This window comes from Canis aureus, chromosome X (assembly GCF_053574225.1).
Source record: "Canis aureus isolate CA01 chromosome X, VMU_Caureus_v.1.0, whole genome shotgun sequence".
Classification (NCBI taxonomy): domain Eukaryota; kingdom Metazoa; phylum Chordata; class Mammalia; order Carnivora; family Canidae; genus Canis; species Canis aureus.
Genome location: NC_135649.1, coordinates 4,726,032 through 4,746,959, shown reverse-complemented (window position 1 = coordinate 4,746,959; position 20,928 = coordinate 4,726,032). Strand labels below are relative to the sequence as shown.

General features: G+C 49.5%; 1 protein-coding gene across 3 annotated transcripts; it reads left to right on the top strand.

The window, feature by feature from the left end:
• Positions 1 to 436: 436 nt before the first annotated feature.
• HMGB3 (high mobility group box 3) lies at positions 437 to 7,996 on the top strand. 3 transcript variants are annotated; one of them, XM_077890248.1, is made up of 5 exons: positions 437 to 592; positions 5,348 to 5,502; positions 5,719 to 5,858; positions 6,345 to 6,519; positions 6,953 to 7,996. In XM_077890248.1, the coding sequence occupies exons 1-5, from the start codon at positions 544 to 546 to the stop codon at positions 7,091 to 7,093; spliced, it is 660 nt and encodes a 219-aa protein (XP_077746374.1). In that variant the 5' UTR covers positions 437 to 543; the 3' UTR covers positions 7,094 to 7,996. The 3 variants fall into 3 exon arrangements, with proteins under 3 accessions (XP_077746374.1, XP_077746375.1, XP_077746377.1); XM_077890249.1 differs by lacking the exon at positions 437 to 592 and adding an exon at positions 2,958 to 3,053; XM_077890251.1 differs by lacking the exon at positions 437 to 592 and adding an exon at positions 3,160 to 3,285.
• Positions 7,997 to 20,928: the final 12,932 nt, after the last annotated feature.

The window sequence follows — 20,928 nt, the reverse complement described above, 5'->3', positions numbered from 1 at the left end:
GACCACCTTCAGGAAGAGGTGTCTCTGCCTGGGATCCCCTCCCTCACAATCAGATTGCAGTGACTAGGGTGGATAGGCGGGTCAAATCACCTTTGCTAGAGGTCCCTGGGGCTGGGAGAGGTGAGGTGACATAGCAGAGGCCTACTCAAAGTCAGGGACAGAGCCCCAGGCCACAACCTTGCCCCTGCCTTCCAGCCCCATCGTCATTCCCCCTCTGAATGTGGAATTGAGTTATGAGTTTCTACAGTACTGAGGAGAAAGAGACTGTGTGAGGAAGGGATGGAGGAGTTGGGGGAGATTGGCCCTGAAGAAGACATGGAGAGTTGGGAGGGTATGTGTGTTTTTTGTTGGTGGGGGGATGAGCAGGGAACCATGGCAACCATCTTCAGATCTTTGACTCTCTGGGCCATGTCATAATCATGTTCTGTGAAGTTCTGATGACAGTGACTGCAGGCTTAAGCTTCGGGACAAGTGCTTCAGCTTCATAGAAGGAGGAGCTTTCGAGGGAGCTGGATAGGAGGAGGAGCTTTCTCGGGAGCGGAGATGGAAACTCTTCCTTTGAAGAATCCGAGGAAGCCTTTTGTCATTCGAAGTATGTACACAGCAATAGGAGACCAGTGGGCAGGGCTGTGGCAGGGGATGGGGAAGACTGGGTCTTGGGGGCGGTGTCCGAACATCACTTGCTGTACAGTCTCTTCTAGATGGGGGGTGTTCTTGTTTCCCTGGTTTAGCTTTCAAGCTGCTGTCTTTGGGAATGCCCTCCATGTGCCCCGGTGTGAGTGTGTGTCCATGTGCTGCTTGTGAGTTGCCCGTGCTTGTAAATGTGAACCTCGCCATCCACTCGGGGGTCCCCCCAAGTATGCCTTGTGGGCTCTGAAGGGTGACCACTCTGGTTCCCCCACCTTGGTGCCCGCCAACTGTGAAGTGCAGCTTCCCACTGTGGCCAGGATGCCAGTCAGTGGATGGACCAGAAGCAGCCCCCCGTCCCACCTGAGACCCCAACTCACATCTTGGGCCTGACGACATTGGGAGGCTAGGGCTCTCTGGCAGGAGATACTGGTCAGATCACCTGTGGAGACCCTAGTCCCCACTGGGAAGGGCGGGGACAGGGGAGGAGGGAGTGGCCCCAGGCTGGTCGGACCCTGAAAATCTCATTGCGGAAGAAGCTGGAGAAGAGACCAGACCTGCCATGAAATCCCCGAAGGGGGAATTGTACTGTGAGCAGGATAGTGACCCCAAGGCTCAGAGATTGCCTGAGACGGAGGAGACTGCCCAAAAGGGAGGTGTTAAGCTCCCTATGGGTGGACACATGAAAGTAGAAGGTAGGCAGCCACTCAACAAGCTCTAACAGGGTGGAGGATTGGACTAGGTGGCCCTAAGACGTTTGTATTCTTGAGTCTTTAAACTGGGGACCTGGGAAAGTGACTTGATACTTGTCAGCTCTTGCCAAAAGCAGAACGACTTTGACGTTTGGTCTCAGTTGGGTCCCTAAGGATGGAAGCCTAGCAGCGCAAGCCGCAAGCTGGAGTGGCTCAGGCCTTCCCAGGAGGCTCAGAGGAGTTGGAAAGAGCTCGGTGGGGCAGGGTGGGGTGGGGTGGAAGGTGCTTTGTGATGTCACTTCTCTGACATGCTTCAAACTGCTGCAGTTGCTGGCAACAGCATTTGGAAAACTCATCTTCTGGTGGGTCTCATTTCCAAATATGCGAATTATAAATAGCTGGATATCTTGGCCTTTAAAGTGCTTTAGAAAGGGAACTTCCTATAGAAGAAGTCATGATTCGTCTTCCATTATTTTCTCATTCTTTCTCGTCCTTCCTTTTTCTTCCATTCTTCCCAGGAAGCTTGTGGTTCCTCAGAGTGGAGGGCCCTCAAATTTTCAACAAAGGTGTTACTAGCATTTGGAGTGGGAAATTAATTCCTCGTGTGTGACTGTCCTGTGTGATACAGAACATTCATTCTCCCTGGCCATTCACTTCTCTTATAAAATTCCAGCCAGCACTCCCCGTCCAGGGCACTTCCAAACATCCCTTAGACGAGACATTGCCTCCCCCCACGTTGTGAAAACCATTGCCTTAACCCCCTCCCTCCCCAAGAAGTGACTTGCTCCCGGGGACCCTCACCAGGCAGCGGCAAAGCCAAGGCCAAGTCAAAGCGCGTTCATTCGTAACGAGAACTTTTACTCTTTCCCAGAATGTGTGCTGGGAATGCGGGCCTGAACTGAGGCAGTGAAGAGGGGGGGACTCCCTGCCCACAAAACTAAGACGTCTCACAATTTCTCTGCTTTTGCCAAACTCCGTCCTCCTTCTGTAGCCCGGCCAGCTCGGCCTTTCCGCAAATGCAGGCACCAATCGAATTTCTGGTAATTAGTGGAAAGAGCTTAGCCGAGCGCGATCCGCAGGAGCGCAGTCAGGTCCCCTTCGGGCGGGGCAGCAGGGCCCAAACGCCGAAACCCCGAGGGCTCCGCGAGCGAACTGCTGTTTTCCACCCGCATCGAGGAGTCAGCGAGCTGAGGCCGGGCCCCTGCCGCCGAGCTGCGCGGGACCTGGGGAGAGGTGGAGCACCGTCGACCCTCGCCGATCGGTCCCGGGAGGTTCCCCCGGCTGAGCTGGGGGCCAGGGGAGCCCAGGCCGTGACGCGGCGGGAGCAGAGGGCTGCGCATCTGGGCTCGAGCGCGTCTTCCCACGCCGGAGGCCGAGGCCGCCGGGAATGGCGGGGCCCCCTCTCCAAAGTCCTTTGAGATCCCAGCTCGCTTCGAGGGGGAGGGGGGTGTGTGTGGGAAAGCGAGAATATTATTATCCCTCTGTTTTGCCTCGGCAGCCAGCGCCGGCGGGTTGTTCTGTTTGAATGAATGATCCCAGCGGCCGCGCCCAATGGGCGCCCGCGCCTGTTTAATATGCATGAGGCCCGCGGCCAATGGCCGGGCGAGGAGGCTGTTTTAAACGGCGGAGCCCGCTGGCCAATCAGGCGGCTCTCGTGGAGGCAGCTAGCGCGAGGCTGGGGAGCGCTGAGCCGCGCGTCGTGCCCTGCGCTGCCCAGACTAGCGAACAATACAGGTACGTTTCGCACCGCCCGCGCCCGCCGCCGCCGCCGTTCCTGCTGGTGCTCCTGCCGCCGCCGCTGCTCCCGCCGCCGCCGCCGCCGCCGCCGCCGCCGCGCCCGCACAACTTTCCGGCCCGCGCCGCCGCGAGCGCGCCCCGCCGCCGCCTACCCCTGCCTGTCGTCCCCGCGCCCTTCCCGCCCCTTCTTGCCTCTTGCTAGGTGGCCGGGAAGGAAGAAGCAATTCAGGTGTTTCAACTTTTCAATGCTTCATCCTCCGCTCCCCGCGGTCGGGGCTGAGCCCCCTTCGGGGAGCCGCCCTCGGCCGCCGCCCTCCCCCCGCCCCCCCCGGGGCAGCGGCCGACGGACCGAGGCCCCCAGAGGCCAGATGTTGGGGCAGCTGTGGCGGCGGCGGGAGCCCAGGGGCGGCTGCGGGCTGCGGGCTGCGGGCTCCGGCGGCGGCGCGCGTCCCGGCGCGGGGCGGCGGCACTGGGAAGGGGGCCGGGTGCTTCCCGGCCCGGGACGGACTCGGCGAGGGGCGGGCGGCCGCTGCCCGCCGGGGGCTGCGGCGCGGGCAAACTTCGCTCCCGGGCTCGGCCGGGCGCGGCGCGGGCCCGCGGGCTGCACTGCTGCTTCTGCATGAACATGGCCGTCGCGGGAGCGCCCGGCGGCCCGGGGGTGCGCGGACCGGCCGCCCCCCGCTCGTCGCCTGCCCGCCGGCCGCCGCCGGAGCCGCCGCCGCGGTGCGGCCGCCGCTAACATGGCTGGCGCGGTGCTGCGCTCGGGCGAGGGGACGACGGGCGGGCGGGGCTCCCGGGCGGGCTCTGGCCGCGGCCCCGGCGCCCGCGGCCCCCGGCTGGCGGCGAGGAGGGCCGGGGGCGCCGCCGCGGGCCCCGGCGCGGCCGAGCGTCATGGCTGCACGGGCGCCTTTGTTATCCCGAGGAGTGCGCCCCGCGCCGGCGGGGAGGGGGCGTCCGGCCCGCGGCCCCCGCCGCCCCGCGCCCCCGGGCGGCCCGGGCGGGGCGGGGCGGGGTGGGGGCCGGCGAGCGGGCGGCGGCGGCGGCGGCGGCGGCGGTGGCGGGGCCCGGACCGCTTTGTTCGCCGCCGCCGCCTGCGCCGGCCGCGCGCGGATCAGCCATTTTAGCGAGCGGGGCTCGGAGGCACGGCGGGCGCCGCCGTCGCCGCCGCCGCCGCCGGCCCGGCTCTGCGCCCTCGGCGCGCTGCTGCCGCCGCCGCCCCCGGCCCCGCGCGCCCCCCGGGGGTGGCAGCGGGGGATTTCAGGGGCAGTTTCTTTCATCAGGAAGCTTTTGACAAAATGGAAGGTGAATTATGGGTGTCCGGGTGACCCAGCGCGGGGCCGAGCCCGGCTGCCCGCCGCCGGCCCGGGCTCCCCTGCGCCCCGGGCCGCCCCACCCGCGCGGCCACGGCGGGCCCCGAACGCGGCCCCTCCGCCGGTCCCTGCGAGGGGGAGCGCTGTAGTTTTACATGATGACCTTGGGTGTGGGAAAAGGAAAAGATGGCGGGAAGCTGGGGGGTGGGACAGGGACGATGACACGCCACAGCTGCATTTTTATTTGGAAACTTTGGAGAAAGTATTCCTGGCTGGACATGCGTTCCGCTGCACGGATGAGCTGGGCTAGCCCTTTTGGCATCCCCTCCCCCTTCGGATAATGACAAAGTGACAGATTTGAACTCCTACGACGGGGGGAGCTGCTCACTGGCCGCATCACCTTTCTTGCAAAAGCCATTTCTAGGAGCCAAAAGGCATCAGTAGTGCAATTGCAAATGTTCCCCCTTTACGCTTCTCCAGCTTTGATCTGGCGCCTAGCGTAGCAGCGGTGACAGTATTTTTGTCTGTACCGTTGCAGTCAAACAGTTGACAGCTCGCCTTAAGTCGTGGGTCTCGGGCTTCTGTCATCCGCCTGCACCCCTACACATGCGTCCTCCCGGCGCCCTCCCCACTCTGCGGTTGTAGTTTCCAAAACGTAGTAGCTCCGAATGGGAATGTAGCGCGGAGCCACCCCACTTGGGTCGGTTCCATTTGGAGAACTTGATCGCTCTCGCTCTCTCGGAGAAGTAACTCGCAAACCAGCGCGCTTCATGCTGGTCAAAAGTTAAATGACAAGCGACAGTGACGCTGATTTCGTCCTCACTCTGCCTTGAGCTGCCGGCTGGCATCGGGCACTGGGGAGGGGGACTGCTGCCTAACAGGGACCTTAATTGGAATTTTGCCTGCCCCTGCTGTACCCTGTGGGTCTGTTGTAGTCACTGTATTTGTTTTTCTTTGTCTCCCTTCCTTCATCCATCACAGTCAGGATGGCTAAAGGTGATCCCAAGAAACCAAAGGGCAAGATGTCTGCTTATGCCTTCTTTGTGCAGACGTGCAGAGAGGAACATAAGAAGAAAAACCCAGAGGTTCCTGTCAATTTTGCTGAGTTTTCCAAGAAGTGCTCTGAGAGGTGGAAGGTACTTTGCTTTTGTGTCCCCAAGCTAGGCTTAGTTGGATTTCACACATGGGGTTAGTCACCTTCCCAGTAGCCCCAGGTGGCTTTCTGCTTCCTCTTGGGCTCCTCTTGGCTCCCTTTCCAATAGTGTGTGTGCTTTTATTTTTTTTTAAGCTGGACAAGGGTTTGAGGCCCTGCCCACTGCACCGAGGGATTTAACAGCTCCTGTTCTTTGCAGACAATGTCTGGAAAAGAGAAGTCGAAATTTGATGAAATGGCCAAGGCAGATAAAGTGCGCTATGATCGGGAAATGAAGGATTATGGACCCGCTAAGGGAGGCAAGAAGAAGAAGGACCCTAATGCCCCCAAAAGACCACCGTAAGTGACTGTAGGGTTCAGGATAACAGATGAGAGCTCTCATTCTACCTGAGGGATTTTTAAGAGGACACGTTACCTAAAAACTTCAGGATAGTCTGCAAAGCATTCTATACTTAGAGCCTTAAGGTGCTCTGGTCGGGATGTCTGTCTTAAGGCTGCGGGATTTGGGAGCTGTGTCCTTGTGCTGGTTGCCTGTTGGCTTTTCTGTGGGGAGTGAGGCACCCCAGTGTCAGAGTCCTTAGCTATGATTCCCCCAGGCCCTGCTTTTCCAGCAACTGAGAGACTGAAAAAGTCCTGTGTATTTCTGAAGCATCTTAGGCATTCTAAAACCTACAACTTTGTCACAGCATGTAGTGTCACACCTTTTTTTTCACTTCAGGGAGGAGTCTGTAGTGGTGGGAAGGTATCCGTGAGAGACTGGGGATCTGGGCTTAAGCTCACATTTTTGCTGGCTCTTGTCTCATTCATACAACGGTTTTCCTGAAGGTCTGGATTTTTCCTGTTCTGCTCGGAATTCCGCCCCAAGATCAAATCGACAAACCCTGGAATCTCCATTGGAGACGTGGCGAAGAAGCTCGGTGAGATGTGGAATAACTTAAGTGACAGCGAGAAGCAGCCTTACAACAACAAGGCAGCCAAGCTGAAGGAGAAGTATGAGAAGGTGAGGTGGGCGCGGGTGTGGCCAGGCTACTAGGCTGGACAGGTGGGCAGCCGGCCGTCCTGGGGTGTGCGGGGGGCGTCCGGCTGCTTTGCTGGGCTGACAGGTGAGCCCAGTGTACGAGGGCTGGCGTTCAAGAATAGAATGTTCTTTGGGACCACTGCAGACAGGCTCTTTAAAAAAGTTGGATAACGTGGGATGCCATGGGCAGGGAATTGGAGAGTCCCATTAAACAGCCGTAAACTTGTAAATTCGAGTGGCCAACAACCACATTTCCATGTATCTGGGAAGAGGTACCTCAAAGAGCAGCCCTGAGTAGTAAGTCACTTGTGTCCCATTCTGAGGTGGGGACAGCATGTTTCTGTCCTTGGCTAAAACAGCTGCAGGAGAGCCTTAGCCATCGATTTATTTGGAATGTGTCCCCCATTCCTTCCAGGATGTCGCTGACTATAAGTCTAAAGGGAAGTTTGATGGCGCAAAGGGTCCCGCTAAAGTAGCCCGGAAAAAGGTGGAAGAAGAAGATGAAGAAGACGAAGAGGAAGAAGAGGAGGAGGAGGAGGAGGAGGAGGATGAATAAAAAAAACTGTTGATCTGTCTCCTTGTGAATACCTTAGAGTAGGGAGCGCCGTCATTGACACCTCTCTTATTCGAGGCGTGTCTGTTGCCCTCGTTAGGTTTAATTACACAATTGGGTCATGGTCATATTGTAGTTTCTCAAAGTGCTCTAGAAATCGTCAGTGGTTTACATGAAGTGGCCATGGGTGTCCGGAGCACCCTGAAACTGTATCAAAGTTGTACATATTTCCAAAACATTTTTAAAAATGAAAAGGCTCTCGTGTTCTCCTCACTCTGTGCACTTTGCTGTTGGTGTGACAAGGCATTTAAAGATGTTTCTGGCATTTTTTTCTTTTTTTTTTTTAATTTGTAAGGTGGTGTTAAACTATATGGTTATTGGCTAGAAATCCTGAGTTATCAACTGTACATATCTATAGTTTGTAAAAAAAAAAAAAAAAAAGAGAGAGAGAGAGAGAACAAAACAACCGAGACAAACTCTTGATGCTCCTTGCTCGGCGTTGAGGCTGTGGGGAAGATGCCTTTGGGAGGGGCTGTAGCTCAGGGCGTGCACTGTGAGGCTGGACCTGTGGACACTGCAGTGGGCATCCATTTAGCTTCAGGTTGTCTTGTTTCTGTATATAGTGACCTAGCATTCTGCTGCCATTCTTAGCTGTGGAAAAGGGGGGGTCAGCTGGCATGAGAAGTGTTTGGATCCTTTTTAGTTAAGTGCGGTAGTTTTAAACTGTTTGTTTTTAAACAAACTGTAGAACTCTTCATTGTCAGCAAAGCGAAGAGCCACTGCATCAATGAAAGTTCAAGAACCTTCTGTACTAAACACGACTTGCAACGTTCTGTTATTTTTTTTTGTATGTTTAGAATGCTGAAATGTTTTTGAAGTTAAATAAACAGTATTACATTTTTAAAACTGTTCTCTATTATGACAGTCTAAATCTCTGACTCACAGAAAGCAGTCTTAGCTAACAACCCACTCCATTGTATTTGGTGACTAGCCCCCCCTGCACATCTGGTACCTTCTCTTCATGTGGCCAGCTTGCTTAGGATAGAGCTGAAGAGGCTCCTTGAAGGTACTGCATGATTTTGTTTGGGGCTAAGTGGCATTAAGATAAAGTCTGAACTGCGGGGTGTAGAAGCCAAGAGAACTTGACCCCAGGCAAGTTTTCCCAGCCTTTGAAGGTACAGGAAGGTGGGTGGTTAGGATTGAGGCTGACTACTATGTAGGTTTAATGGGTTTTTGTTCTGGTTTGGTTTGGTTTGTTTTTTTGTTATTTTTTTTGTGTGTGTGTGCCTCCTGCCACCAATGCTCCCTCCCCTCATGCTGTGGGGCCAGATTCATTGCTAAACAGCAAAAATATCCTCCTAAGGGTACGGTGTATCAGATGTTCAGGCTTTCTTTTTCCTGTCTCATCGCCCCTGACCCCAGTCCGTGTAGCAGAGTATCATTTGTTCTGTTCGACAGTTGAGGTCTTGAGCTACCGCTTCTGCCTCCTGGACCCCAGTGAGGGGAAGGGTGGTAGGAGTGGCGAACGATATCCATTGGTTTTCCTACTACTTTGAGAAACTGAACACCCCGAGGAAGGTGGCTGGGGTCCCTGTGGCAGGCTCTGCCTCGGGCCACCTGTACTGCAGGCAGACTGACGAGATGGATTGTTTCTAAGAAGCATTAGATGAATCCTATGAAAAGTAGGATGGCCTGCCCACAATTTTGAGCTCATTGATTGCAAATGTAGGTGGTTGTTAAATGTTGTTAAACTGGAAGAAGCTTGGTCCGTGTTTCAGTGGTTATTTTATGTTGGTGAATGATGTTGACATTTTGTCCCAGTTGGGGAAAGAGGTGAGGCGATGGCCACAGTGGCAAGCGGTGACATTAAAAATCCTTTCGAGGGCTGGTCCATCTTTACTGTTGGCAGGAAGGAAGGGCCTTGTGTTGTGGGTGAGAGTACTGCCTAGCGTGAATACTCTGTGTGCGTTGGAGGCTGTGAAGCACTCGGGAGTGTTTTTGTGACCTCAGGAGGAAGCTTTTTCTGAAAATTCACAATTTGGAACCCTGTGTGTCTGCAGGCTATATGTCCTCCCCACTCTGTCAGGTCCTGGATGGGTATGTCCCGGTCATGGTCACTGGCCCAATCTCTCGCCGATAATTATAGCCATTCCCATTCCTTTGCACATCAGAACTGTTTGTCCTAAATGTGTTTTTCTAGCTCTTTTAGAAGATGACCACTAATTTAGAAACCCTCGGTCTTGAGGTTTGCCCAGAGGCACTTGTTCGAGGTGCCCTCCTGCTTCAGCTGGTGCCGCTGCTGCCCGGCTTAGGTGTACCAAGATTTGGGAACTGGTTAACCTCATCAAATATGGAAGAGGAGCTCACTTGTCCCAAAGGAGAGCTGACTTGCTAAGTGGCGCCTGCCGGGCTGTAGCATCTTTGCGCCCCTCTGCCTTTGTGCTAAACAAGTAGGGGAGCTGCTTAAGTGATCTTTGCGCGGATGTAGAGTTCTAAAAAGATTCTAGTTAAGGCCACTTGGCTCATGTTTTCACCCCAGCACGAAGTTGTTCCTCTTACTGGAATGATGCTCCGGAGCTTCTCTGAGACGTGACAAGTGGCGTGGTGTCAACCATCTAAGGCTTCGGCTCAGCCTGATTACTGGGCCCACACAGTATGTGATCTCGCGATGCCAACCTGTTACTTTATTATTATTTTTTAATCAAAAGGACAGTACCTGCTTTCTCTAACCAGCTCTCTCCCAGCCCCCTCACCCCATGTTTGAATGATGTTTTATCTTTTGGAAAGAACAAGGCTGTGATGTAGCAACTATTGTCTGTGTCTCCTGTGTGTCTGTTCTTGTCACAAATGTATTTGGGGACATTGGATGCATTCATTTTCTGTAATAAAGTTTCTTAATCAGTCTTCCCAAAAAGTAATCAGTGGGCTGTCTGCAATCTGTTTGAGATACTGAACCTCTGTATTTTGGGTTGATTATAATCAAGGTTTGGGAAGTACAAGCTTTGCTGTAACCATAGATCTGAACTGTTCAATGGAGAGATACCATCAAAAAGGGCAAGTGAGAAGGATTTCAGAGCCCCCAGATCATCAACCCTTCAGCCAGAGGGGTAGTGGAGGAGTTGGCTCTGGAGCCCTATGCCATGATGAATATGCAATTTGCAGGATGCTAATGAGCTGCGGCAGATAAAGTGTCTGGGTACTTGTAATCAGCCAGCCCTGCCAACCAGGGCCTCCTGAGGCTGAGGGTCAGGGCTTAGTTGGCTGACAGAGCCAGGCCCAACAAGGTGTTTTAGATGAGAGCTCTTCTTTGGACCCTGGCTTAGTTTCCCCATGGAACCCAGGGCTGCTAGGGAGGGAATGACTGGCAGGCCAGCTTGGCAGCTCCAGGCTTCTCTTCCTGCTTCAACCAGAGCAACCCTCCCAACTCTGTTTTGTATCTCAAGCCTCCTAAGATTTTAGCTTAAAAAAGAAACTGGGATACAATAAGATTTTTTTAAAAGTCCAAACCCCATATCAATAGATACATAAAATGTATTTGATAAAATCCAATGCCCTTTCATGATTTAAAAAAAAAAAAACAGCCAACCAACAACTCAGATGACTGGGAATAGATGAGAACTTGCTCAACCTGATAAAGAGCACTTAGGGAAATCCACAGCTAATATACTCCGTGAAAGCTGCCCCCCCCCCAAGTTCAGGAAAGAGACAAGGATGCTCAGTGGTACCACTTGCATTTATCATTGTACTAAAAGTTCTAGCCGAGGCAATTAGGCAAGAAAACACAAAAGCATTTAGACTGAAAATGAAGGACTAAAGCTATGTCTATTTGCATATGACATGATCTATGTATAGCCAATCCTACAAAATTTCCAGCTAAAACTGTCAGAAGAAAAAATGAATACAATTGCAGGATACAAGGTCAGTATATAGAAATGGATCGTATTTCTATACACTAGCAATGAACAATTTGAAAAGGAAACTAAACAATTCCATTTAACAGAGCCATCAAAACAAAGTACTTAGTAACAAGTCTAACAAAAGTACAAAACCTGTATGGGGGAAAAATACAACACATTGTTGAAAAGACATTAAAAACCTAAATAAATGGAAAACATCCCATGTTCATGGGTTGGAAGGCAAGGTTGTTAACACAGCAATACTCCTGGAATTGATGTATAAATTTAATGTAATCGCTATCAGAATCCCAGCTGGCTTCTTTGTAGAACTCGACAGTGATCCTAAATTTCATATGGAGATTCAAGGGACCCAAAACAATCTTGGAAAAGAAAGACAAAGTTGGGGGCATCGGACTTCCTGATTTCAAAAACTTAGTACAAAGCTATAGTAGTCAGCACAGTGTGGTACTGGCATAAGCTCATCATCCTCCCCCCTTCTGCCCTCCCCCAGATCTGTTCTTCACCACGGCCTGCCATCTGGAACTCTACCCAGGCGCCTTTTCTCACTCCCCATAGTCAGTTCCCAAATCCTGCCAAATGTATTTCCTAAAATATCTTAGATCCACCCCTCATCTCATTCATGCTATCCATCGTAGGTAAATCTCTCGTCTTCAAATTCTCCTATTCTCTCTTTGGGCTAGGCTAGAACTTGCATTTTCAGGCTTTTGGTCATTGCTCTTCCTCTAGGGAAATCTCCAACTGTGACTCTAGGGTTTGATCTGTCTGTTAAGTCCCATCAGAGCTGGAGTGTCAGAGCCTAGAGACACGCTGGAGCTCAGGTCCTCACTGTCTTTTTTTTTTTTTTTTTTCTGAACAAATACGATAGCTTCTCCAATGATTGTCCTCCTTTCTCACCCGCATCTACTCCATCCCCAGACCATAGCTATACACACAGAGTTGGCGCTGAATATATATTCACTCTATAAATAAATGGATGAATGAATGACTAGGGACAGATCAGGAGAAAGCTCAACAGGGTAGACCTTGTAGGCCATCATAAGAATTTTGAACTTTCCTAAGGTCAAGGGCAAGCATTTGAGAGTTTTTATCTGTTGGCGTTTGGGGACTCGTAGATGGCGATATGCTCAGACATGTATTGTAGTTGAATTACGTTGGCATCTGTGAGAAGAATAGAAGACATGGGAAGGGGCAGGAGTGGAAGCAGGGTATTAGAAGAAGTCAACTGCAACAAAGAGCAACCCTCAACTCTTTTTTTTTTTTAGGGAGAGTGTGGGAGGGGGGAGAGGAGGGGCAGAGAGCAACCCTTGATTAACACAATTCTTAATATTGTGACTTAACACAGTAAAAGGTTGACATCTCACTGACATGACAGTCCCAATCAGATACTTGACTGGCAGCCTTCCTTATTGTGACTCCGGGATCCTGGCTCCTTCCATTTGTGGGGCCACCCTTTTCAATCCATGACCTCCTTGTCACTGAAGAATAGGCTTTACCATAAGGCCTGCAAGTGGCATTCCAACCCTGTCACCCACATTCCATGGTTCCCAAATGAGCTGCAAGGGCAGCTGAGAGATGTGGTCATTCTGTGTGGCCAGGGAGAAAATCAAACGGATTTGAGAACACACAGCATTTCTCAGCCATTGAGGAAGACGGGGTGGGGAGTAGTTGTGGGAGTCTCTCTAAATGAGATGCCGGAGGTTATTGAAAGAGTGGTGGGAATGGGGGTGGGAAAGGGCTCTGGATTCAGGCGAGATTGCGGATTGCTGGGACTCGCTGGGGCATTGGATGGGGGGGGGCACGGGGAAGAGGAAGGAGTTGGGAATGAGTCCTGAAATTCTCTCACTTGGGGCACTGGAGGGTTAGTGGAGCTATTCAATCAGATAGAGCCCCTGAAGAGAAGCAGGTCTGAGAGGGAATCATCTCAAGGCTTAGCAGTGTTGGGAAGGAGTAACAGGTCCGAGCTGACATTTCCCCACCAGGGAAAGTTTGTAACTTGGAATCACAGACCATTCATGCTGTCAGCCTGTCTTTCCATTTTAGGACTAGTCTGGAATTTGCATTTTACAGACTTTTTTTTTTTATCAGTTTCCCTCCAGGGAAATCTCCAGCAGACACCCTGGTAGGATCTGTCTGCTAGAGTATGATCTTACCACAGTGTCAGAGCTAGAAATTTCCCTGGAGGGAAACTCAATCCCTTGGGCTAGAAGGGGGCTTCCCCCTTTCCACACTCACACTTGTAAATCTGTTTCTAAACTGGGAGCATTTGAGGAAAAGCTCAAAGAACCTTCCTGTTGTTGGCCTCGGGCCACAGTTGGTTTTTTCAATCCACAGAGGAAATGTGAGATGCACATTTTCCTAGGCTGTGTATCTTGTTCCAGGCCTGTGGTGGGTTTTTGTTTTAAAAGTCTTTTGGAAGCCTGTCAGCGGTGATACTGTGGCAATGTTGATTGCAACATTTGACAGTTCTCATTGCAAGATGTGTAGAACATATGATGCTTTTGTCCTCTGTCCAAACCCTCAGTGGTTTACATGCAAAAGGGCTGATATTTCAGCGATGAAACATTAGCAGAAGGCTGAAATATGTCACTTAAAAATATTGGGCTAGCCATGATGTTTTTAATCCTCTTGTGCTGGAACTGCTTTTAACTTCTATATCAAGAAAACCTCTTCTGCGTATATTTAATTTATGAAATAAAAACAGCTGATCGAGTAGCATAATCCCCAAAGTTTCTACCTTGATTTAGATATTGGAGATCATCCTAAGACTAAGAGGCCACATGGGATTGGAGTGGGAACATCAAATATCTAGCTCAGTGCCTGGAAAGCAGGAAGAGAGGCTAAATGACTTCTCTTAGGTTACATGGAGGGTCAGTGGGGGGTTCTAAGGGATGTCCCCTGACTCCAAAATCTGTGCGATTACCCACCCTGCCCACGGAGAACACGTCCTAAGTACCACGTGTTCCATGTATCCCAGGAGAAGCTGGGGATTTGGAAATCATGGCAGACTGCTGCAGAGTTAAGTAAACAGGCAATGGAAACATCATAAGCATGAGAGGTGTGGGTGGCTCAGTGATTGAGCACCTGCCTTTGGCTCAGGGCGTGGTCCCAGGGTCCTGGGATCAAGTCTCGCATCGGGCTCCCTGCAGGGAGCCTGCTTCTCCCTCTGCCTAGGTCTTTGCCTCTGAGTCTCATGAATAAATAAATAAAATATATTTTTTTCTTTTTTTTTTTTTAATTTTTTTGTTTTTTATTTATTTATGATAGTCACACAGAGAGAGAGAGAGAGAGAGGCAGAGACATAGGCAGAGGGAGAAGCAGGCTCCATGCACCGGGAGCCCGACGTGGGATTCGATCCCGGGTCTCCAGGATCGCGCCCCAGGCCAAAGGCAGGCGCTAAACCGCTGCGCCACCCAGGGATCCCTATTTTTTTCTTTTAAAGAAAGAAATACAGTAAGTGTGCCGATAGAAGTCAGCAGGGGGCTCCTAGGGAGTAAGGAAGAGGAGCAATTTATGCAGTGCCCCATTAGGGAAGTCTTCCTGGAGGAGGGGATGGGTGAGCCATTTGTTAAAGCAGAGTTAGCTAAATGAAAAGGGATGGGAAGAGGGAATAACACATGCCAAAGCCCAGAGTAAAGGAGCAGCATAGTGGGTATTGGGAAATTGCAAGCAGTTTGCTCTAGTGGGAGGTATATTAGTTATGTATTGTTGCATAACAAGTCACCCCAAACTTTAGTGGCTTAAAGTATAATGGCATTTAGTATCCCAGGGCTCTTTGGGTCAGGAATCCAGACCACTCGGCTGGATCCTCTGGTGCAAGGTCTTGGCTAGGGTAGCAGTCACCTCAAGTCTAGTCTGGAGGAGGATAGCTGCCGAGGTCACTCAGATGATTCTAAGTAGTGGTCTGTTGGTTGGAAGCTGCCCTCAGTTCATTGTCACATGGGCTTCTCCAGAGGGCAGCTTCCAACATGGAAGCTTGATTCATTCAGGAAGCACAAGTGAGAAGAGCCAGGGAGAGGGTGTGTGTGAGCAACAGGGAGGTCACAGTTTCTTTGGAACCTAATCTCAGAAGTGAAATCCCACCGCCTTTGCCACATTAGATTCCTTAAAAACAAGTCACTAGGCCCAGCCCTCACTCAAAGAGAGGAGGTTACACCAGGGCATGAATAGCAGGAGGTGGAAATCATTGAGAACCATGTCAGAAAATTTCAGTCGTATTCAAATTCATAAAAAGCCACTATTTAATATGCATCTTTTAAGGCTTTTAAGGCTGTTTCACATAAAATCACATTACAGAGTCATGCACATTGTGTTGCTTTAGTTCATTCATTTTGACTACTGTTTTTCATTGTGTAGATACATATATGCTATAGATTATTTATTTTGTCCCATGGATGGATCTTTGAATGTCCTGGGGCTGAGAAAGGGGGGTTAGGGTGAAATAAGGAATGATTGCTAATGAGTTTTTTGGGGGGTAATTAAAATGTTTTAGCATGAGATGGTGCTGCTGGTCGCACAACTCTGTATACTAAAAACCATCACACTTGCACTTTATTTTTTTCAAGATTTTATTTATTTATTTGAGAGAGAAAGAGTACAGAGGGAGAGGGAGAAACAGAGTCCCCACTGAGCAAGGAGCCCGATATGGGGCTCAATCCCAGGACCCCAAGATCATGACCTGAGCTGAAGGCACACGCTTAACCAACTGAGCCACCGAGGCGCCCCTCAAAATTGCACTTTAAATGGCTGAATTGTATGGCATGTGCATTATATCTCAATGAAGCCATTCCAAAAGCCCTATAACAATAAATTTGAAAAAGTAGAGGGGAAAAAGATGATTTCCTGGCAAAATATAAAATAACAATATCGACCCAAGAAAAAGAAGGAAACTTAAAATTAGAAAAATAACCATTAACAGGCTATAAAGGAAATTTCAAAAAATATTTTATTTATTTATTCATGAAAGACACAGAGAGAGAAGCAGAGACACAGGCAGAGGGAGAAGAAAGCTCCATGCAGGAAGCCTGATGTGGGTCTTGATCCTGGGACTCTAGGATCACGCCCTGGGCTGAAGGCAGGCCCTAAACCACTGAGCCACCCAGGGTTATAAAGGAAATTAAACAAAAAAGTCAGAGTGGCCAATAAGCACTCGAAAAGATGCTCATTAGCCAACAGGGAAACGCAAGTTAAAACTACAATGAGTTACCATGGCGAACCCACCAGAATGGCTAAAATAAAAAAAGACAGACGACGCCCAGTGGTGAGGCCGTAGAGCAAGTAGGGCTCTCATACACTGGTAGGTCCCTTGTGAAAAGCTGCTTGATGGTGTTTATTAAAACTAAACATTTGCTATATTGGAGAGTTGTTAAGAAAATAGGTCCTAAGAGTTCTCATTGCAAGGAAAAAAGCATTTTCCCCTCTTTTTTGGTATCTATGCGAGATGACACATGTTAACTAAACTCACCGTGGCCGTCATTTCACAACCTACGTAAGTCATGTCACTCTGCTGCACACCTTCAACTTACCCAGCTCTGTATGCCAATGCCAGTTCTACTGAAATAAAACCGGGAAAAATAATAATTGTAAAAACAAAACCAAACACGAAACATCGACATACCCTGCAATGCAGTAATTCCCACCCCTGCATGTGTGTACCGATAGAAATGGTGCCAGACCCACAAGCCATGAACAAGATATTCATAACGGCCTTCTTTGTAACGGCCAAGAACCGGACAACTCATGTGCCCATCAATAGAAGAAAGAGAAAATCATCTGTGATATATTCATGCAGTGAGATATCATGCAATAAGGAAAGGTAATGAGATAAAAGTATACACAACAGGGGATCCCTGGGTGGCGCAGCGGTTTGGCGCCTGCCTTTGGCCCAGGGCGCGATCCTGGAGACCCGGGATCGAATCCCACATCGGGCTCCCGGTGCATGGAGCCTGCTTCTCCCTCTGCCTGTGTCTCTGCCTCTCTCTCTCTCTCTGTGACTCTCATAAATAAATAAAAAAATTAAAAAAAAAAAGTATACACAACAACATGGGTGCATCTCGCAGGCACAATGTTGAATGAAAACACCCAGTCACAAAAAGAGTACGTATTGAATGATTCCATGTACATGAAGCTCAAAACAGGCAGAAATGATGGATAATAATAGTGGATATTCCTGGAAGTTGGCTAGTGACTGAGAGGGGACTTGAGGAAATCTTTTGGGGGGCCGGAAATGCTGTGTGTCTTGATCTGAATGATGAATATATGGGCACATACATATATAAAAACGCATCTAGGTGTACACATCAGATTAGAAGACTTTATATACTTTGCTGTACATTCATCATCCCTTACTAAAAAAGTTATATTCTTTAGGGGCCCCTGGGTAGCTCAGTTGGTTAAACATCTGCATGCAGCTCAGGTCATGATCCCAGGGTCCTGGGACCGAGCCCTGTGTTAGTGGGTAGCCTGCTTCTCTCTCTCCCTCTGCCCCTCCTTGCCACTCCGCCCATGGTCTCTCTCTCATGTATTTCAGATAAATACATAAAATCTTTAAAAAGTCATAGTTTTATTTTTTTAATTTTTTTAATTTTTTTAAGTCATAGTTTTTAAACAAGAAAAAGGATATGTTCTGGACTTTGATTTCTGATCATTGAAGACTGGGTAATTTGAACCAATGCTCCCATGGAAAAATCTGGACAAAATACTTTTATTTGGGGGGGGGGGTTCCAAGTTAAAAGATCACTTTAAAGGCATCAACGAGCCAACTAGATAGTGAAATAGAATACTGAGCCAAGATCTAGGAGACAAGGGGATCGAGAGAGGTGAGCCTGGCACTTGGAACTGCTTTTGCCCTGGGTTGTTTGGGGTTGGCTGACCTAGAAGAAGCAGCTGAAGGCTTAGGACAAAGACTCACAGTGCAGACTCCACCGAGAGCATATATGGACACTTGATCTATGACAAATGTGTCACTGTGCTAGGACAAATGTGTAACAGTGCTAAGACAATGAAAGATCCATATGAAAAGATGAAATTAAAGCCCTGCCTGGCACCACATACAAAAACAAGTTCGAGGTGGATTGTCAACCTAAGGCTAAAAGGTAGAACAATAACATGTTTAGAAGGTAGTACTGAACAATGTCATCCTAAAATAGGGTCCAGAAATACTTTGTAACCAAGACACAGGAAGCAACTACTAACCATCCAGGATTGATACACTGCAATAGAAACAAGAACTTCTGCTCATTAAAAGACATTGTCTTCAAAAGACACAAATAGGGGATCCCTGGGTGGCTCAGCGGTTTAGCGCCTGCCTTTGGCCCAGGGCATGATCCTGGAGTCCCAGGATTGAGTCCTACGTCGGGCTCCCTGCATGGGGCCTGCTTCTCCCTCCTCCTGTGTCTCTGCCTCTCTCTCTCTCTCTCTTTCTCTATGTCTATCATTAATTAATTAATTAATTAATTAAAAAAGACACAAATAGGCGAACTACCAGGTGGGACAAGACACGTGCAATATATAAGAATGTCTACAAATTAATAAGAAAAAGTCAGACAAATGAGCAAAAAAAAGATTTGAACAATTACTTCACGACAGAGGATACCTTAATGGCCAATAAACATGAAAAGGTGCTCAATCTCATTAATAATAATGAAAATGAAACTTTTAATCACAATGAGATACCATCAGACACTGGTCAGACTGGCAGGCACGCAAAGGCCAGGAGACATATTCAAAGCAGCGCTGTTTGTTATGAGCACAAAGTGGAAACAACCCCAATTCACCCACAATTCGCAAAGTAGAAACAACCCAAATTTCCATCTACAGCCAAACAGATCAATAATTTGTGATATCTTCATACAGTGGAAATGAATGAGCTTCAGATCTCCACGGCAACATGGATGAGTCTCAGAGGCCTTGTCTGAGTGAAAGAAGCTGTGTGATTCGATTTATACAAAACTCATAAACAGGCAAAACTAAACTCTTTGTTTAGAGAAGGCTCAACTCCAGAGAAAAGCAGGTAGTCCATCCTCTACCAGTCAAAATAGGGTTTACCTCCAGTGGGGGATGAGGGGTGTTATGAGCTGAGTTGATACGCTGAAGTCCTTACCCCCTTGTATCTCAGACTGTGACCATATTTGGAGATAGGGTCTTTAAGAGATGATTTTTTTAAAAGTTTGTTTATCATGAGAAACACACACAGAGAGAGGCAGAGACACAGGCAGAGGGAGGAGAAGCAGGCTCCCTGCAGGGAGCCCAATGCAGGACTCAATCCCAGGACCTCGGGATCATGCCCTGAGCCAAAGGCTGACACTCAACCACTGAGCCACCCAGGCGCCCCCTAAGAGGTGATTAAGTTAAAATGAGGCCTTTAGGAGGGACCCTAATCCAATCTGACTGATGTCCTTATAGTGAGAGGAGAGTAGGATGCGGACAGACACGCACAGACGGAAGACCACGTGTGGCCACAGGGAGAGGAAGACCATCTGCAAGCCAAGAGGAGAGGCGGCAGAACAAACTGAACCCACTGACACCTTGATCTTGGACTTCCAACCTCTAGAACTGTGAGAAAATAAATTTCTGTTGTTTAAGCCACCCAGGCTGTGCTACTTTGTTATGGCATTTGGGAGAGCTTCTGGGTGCTTCCAATTTTCTATTTCTTGATGAGGATGATAACTGCATGGGACTTTTCTTCACCATAAATTGCTAGGTTGTGTATTTAAGCTTCATTTATTTTTCCGTACGCATGTTAGATTTTACCATAATGCAGCAAACCAAAAAAGCAAAACAAACAAAAAAGAGCCTGGCCGGGGCCAGGAAAAAAGATCTAGTGCTTGTTGGATCCTCACACCGATCCCATGAGAAAGACTTGGAAGGGTGTCTTTCCTTTTTGTAAACAGCTTTATTGAGATGTAGTTCAGACACCATACAATTCAGCCACTTAAAGTGTACAATTCAATGGATTTTAGCATGCTCACCAGTTAATTTTAGAACATTTTCATCACCTCTGAAAGAAACCCTGTACCCTTTCGCTATTATCTCCCCCTCCACACCAGCCTCGAGAAACCACTAATTGACTTTCTGTCTCTATAGGCCTATTCTGGACATTTCATACAAATTGAATCATGTAGTATGTGGTCTTTTATGTCTGGCTTCTTTCACTTACCATGGTTTCAGGATGCGCTGTGTTGCAGCGTGTACCGGCCCTTCAATCCTTTTTGTGAATGAATACGTGGCCCACCTCACGCTTATCCCTGCATTACCTGATGGACATGTGGCCTGTTGGCACTGCCTGGCTACTATCCATAAGGCTACTCACTATACATATTTGTGTGCACGTTTTTGTGCAGATATGCTCCCAATTGCCTTTGGGTCTATACCCAGGAGTGGAGTTGTCGGATCGTATGGAAATTCTGCGTTTAACTTATTGAGGGGCCCCCCGACTGATTCCCCCAGTGGCTGCACCATTGTACATCCCCAGCAGCAATGCTGAGGGGTCTGATTTCTCCACACCCCTCGCTGGCACTTACTCTTATCTGCCTGTTTCATGACAGTCATCCCGGTAGAAGGGAAGTGGCCTCTCCTCATGGTTTTGATTTGCATTTCTCTAATGACCAATGATGCTGAACATCTTTTCGGGTGCTCATTGGCAAGAGTGGTTAGCTCTGCTTTCCCAAAGAGGAAATGGGGCCCAGGGAGGTGAAGGGACTCGTCCCACATCATGCAGTCCAAGGCTCCCCTTTTCTTCCAGCACGTCTCCACCGCCTCCATGGAAGGCAGGGTTCTCTCAGCCCATAAGCATGAAAGTCACCCTAGTTCTTAGGAGCTGGCTCGGCCCTCCTCTGGGGCCTTTGGTTTGTCCATTTCTATTGCTGCCACCAAACTCTTGTGTCCTCTCACCTCACCTTGCAGCACCTGTCCCCTGCCTGTTCC

Bases quoted from the DNA above. Each gene is read 5' to 3' on its own strand.
- HMGB3 (XM_077890248.1), top strand. From the start codon at position 544: ATGGAAACTCTTCCTTTGAAGAATCCGAGGAAGCCTTTTGTCATTCGA. The intron at 5,503-5,718 runs GTACTTTGCTTT...TGTTCTTTGCAG, and splicing joins AGTGCTCTGAGAGGTGGAAG to ACAATGTCTGGAAAAGAGAA. The intron at 5,859-6,344 runs GTAAGTGACTGT...GTTTTCCTGAAG, and splicing joins AATGCCCCCAAAAGACCACC to GTCTGGATTTTTCCTGTTCT.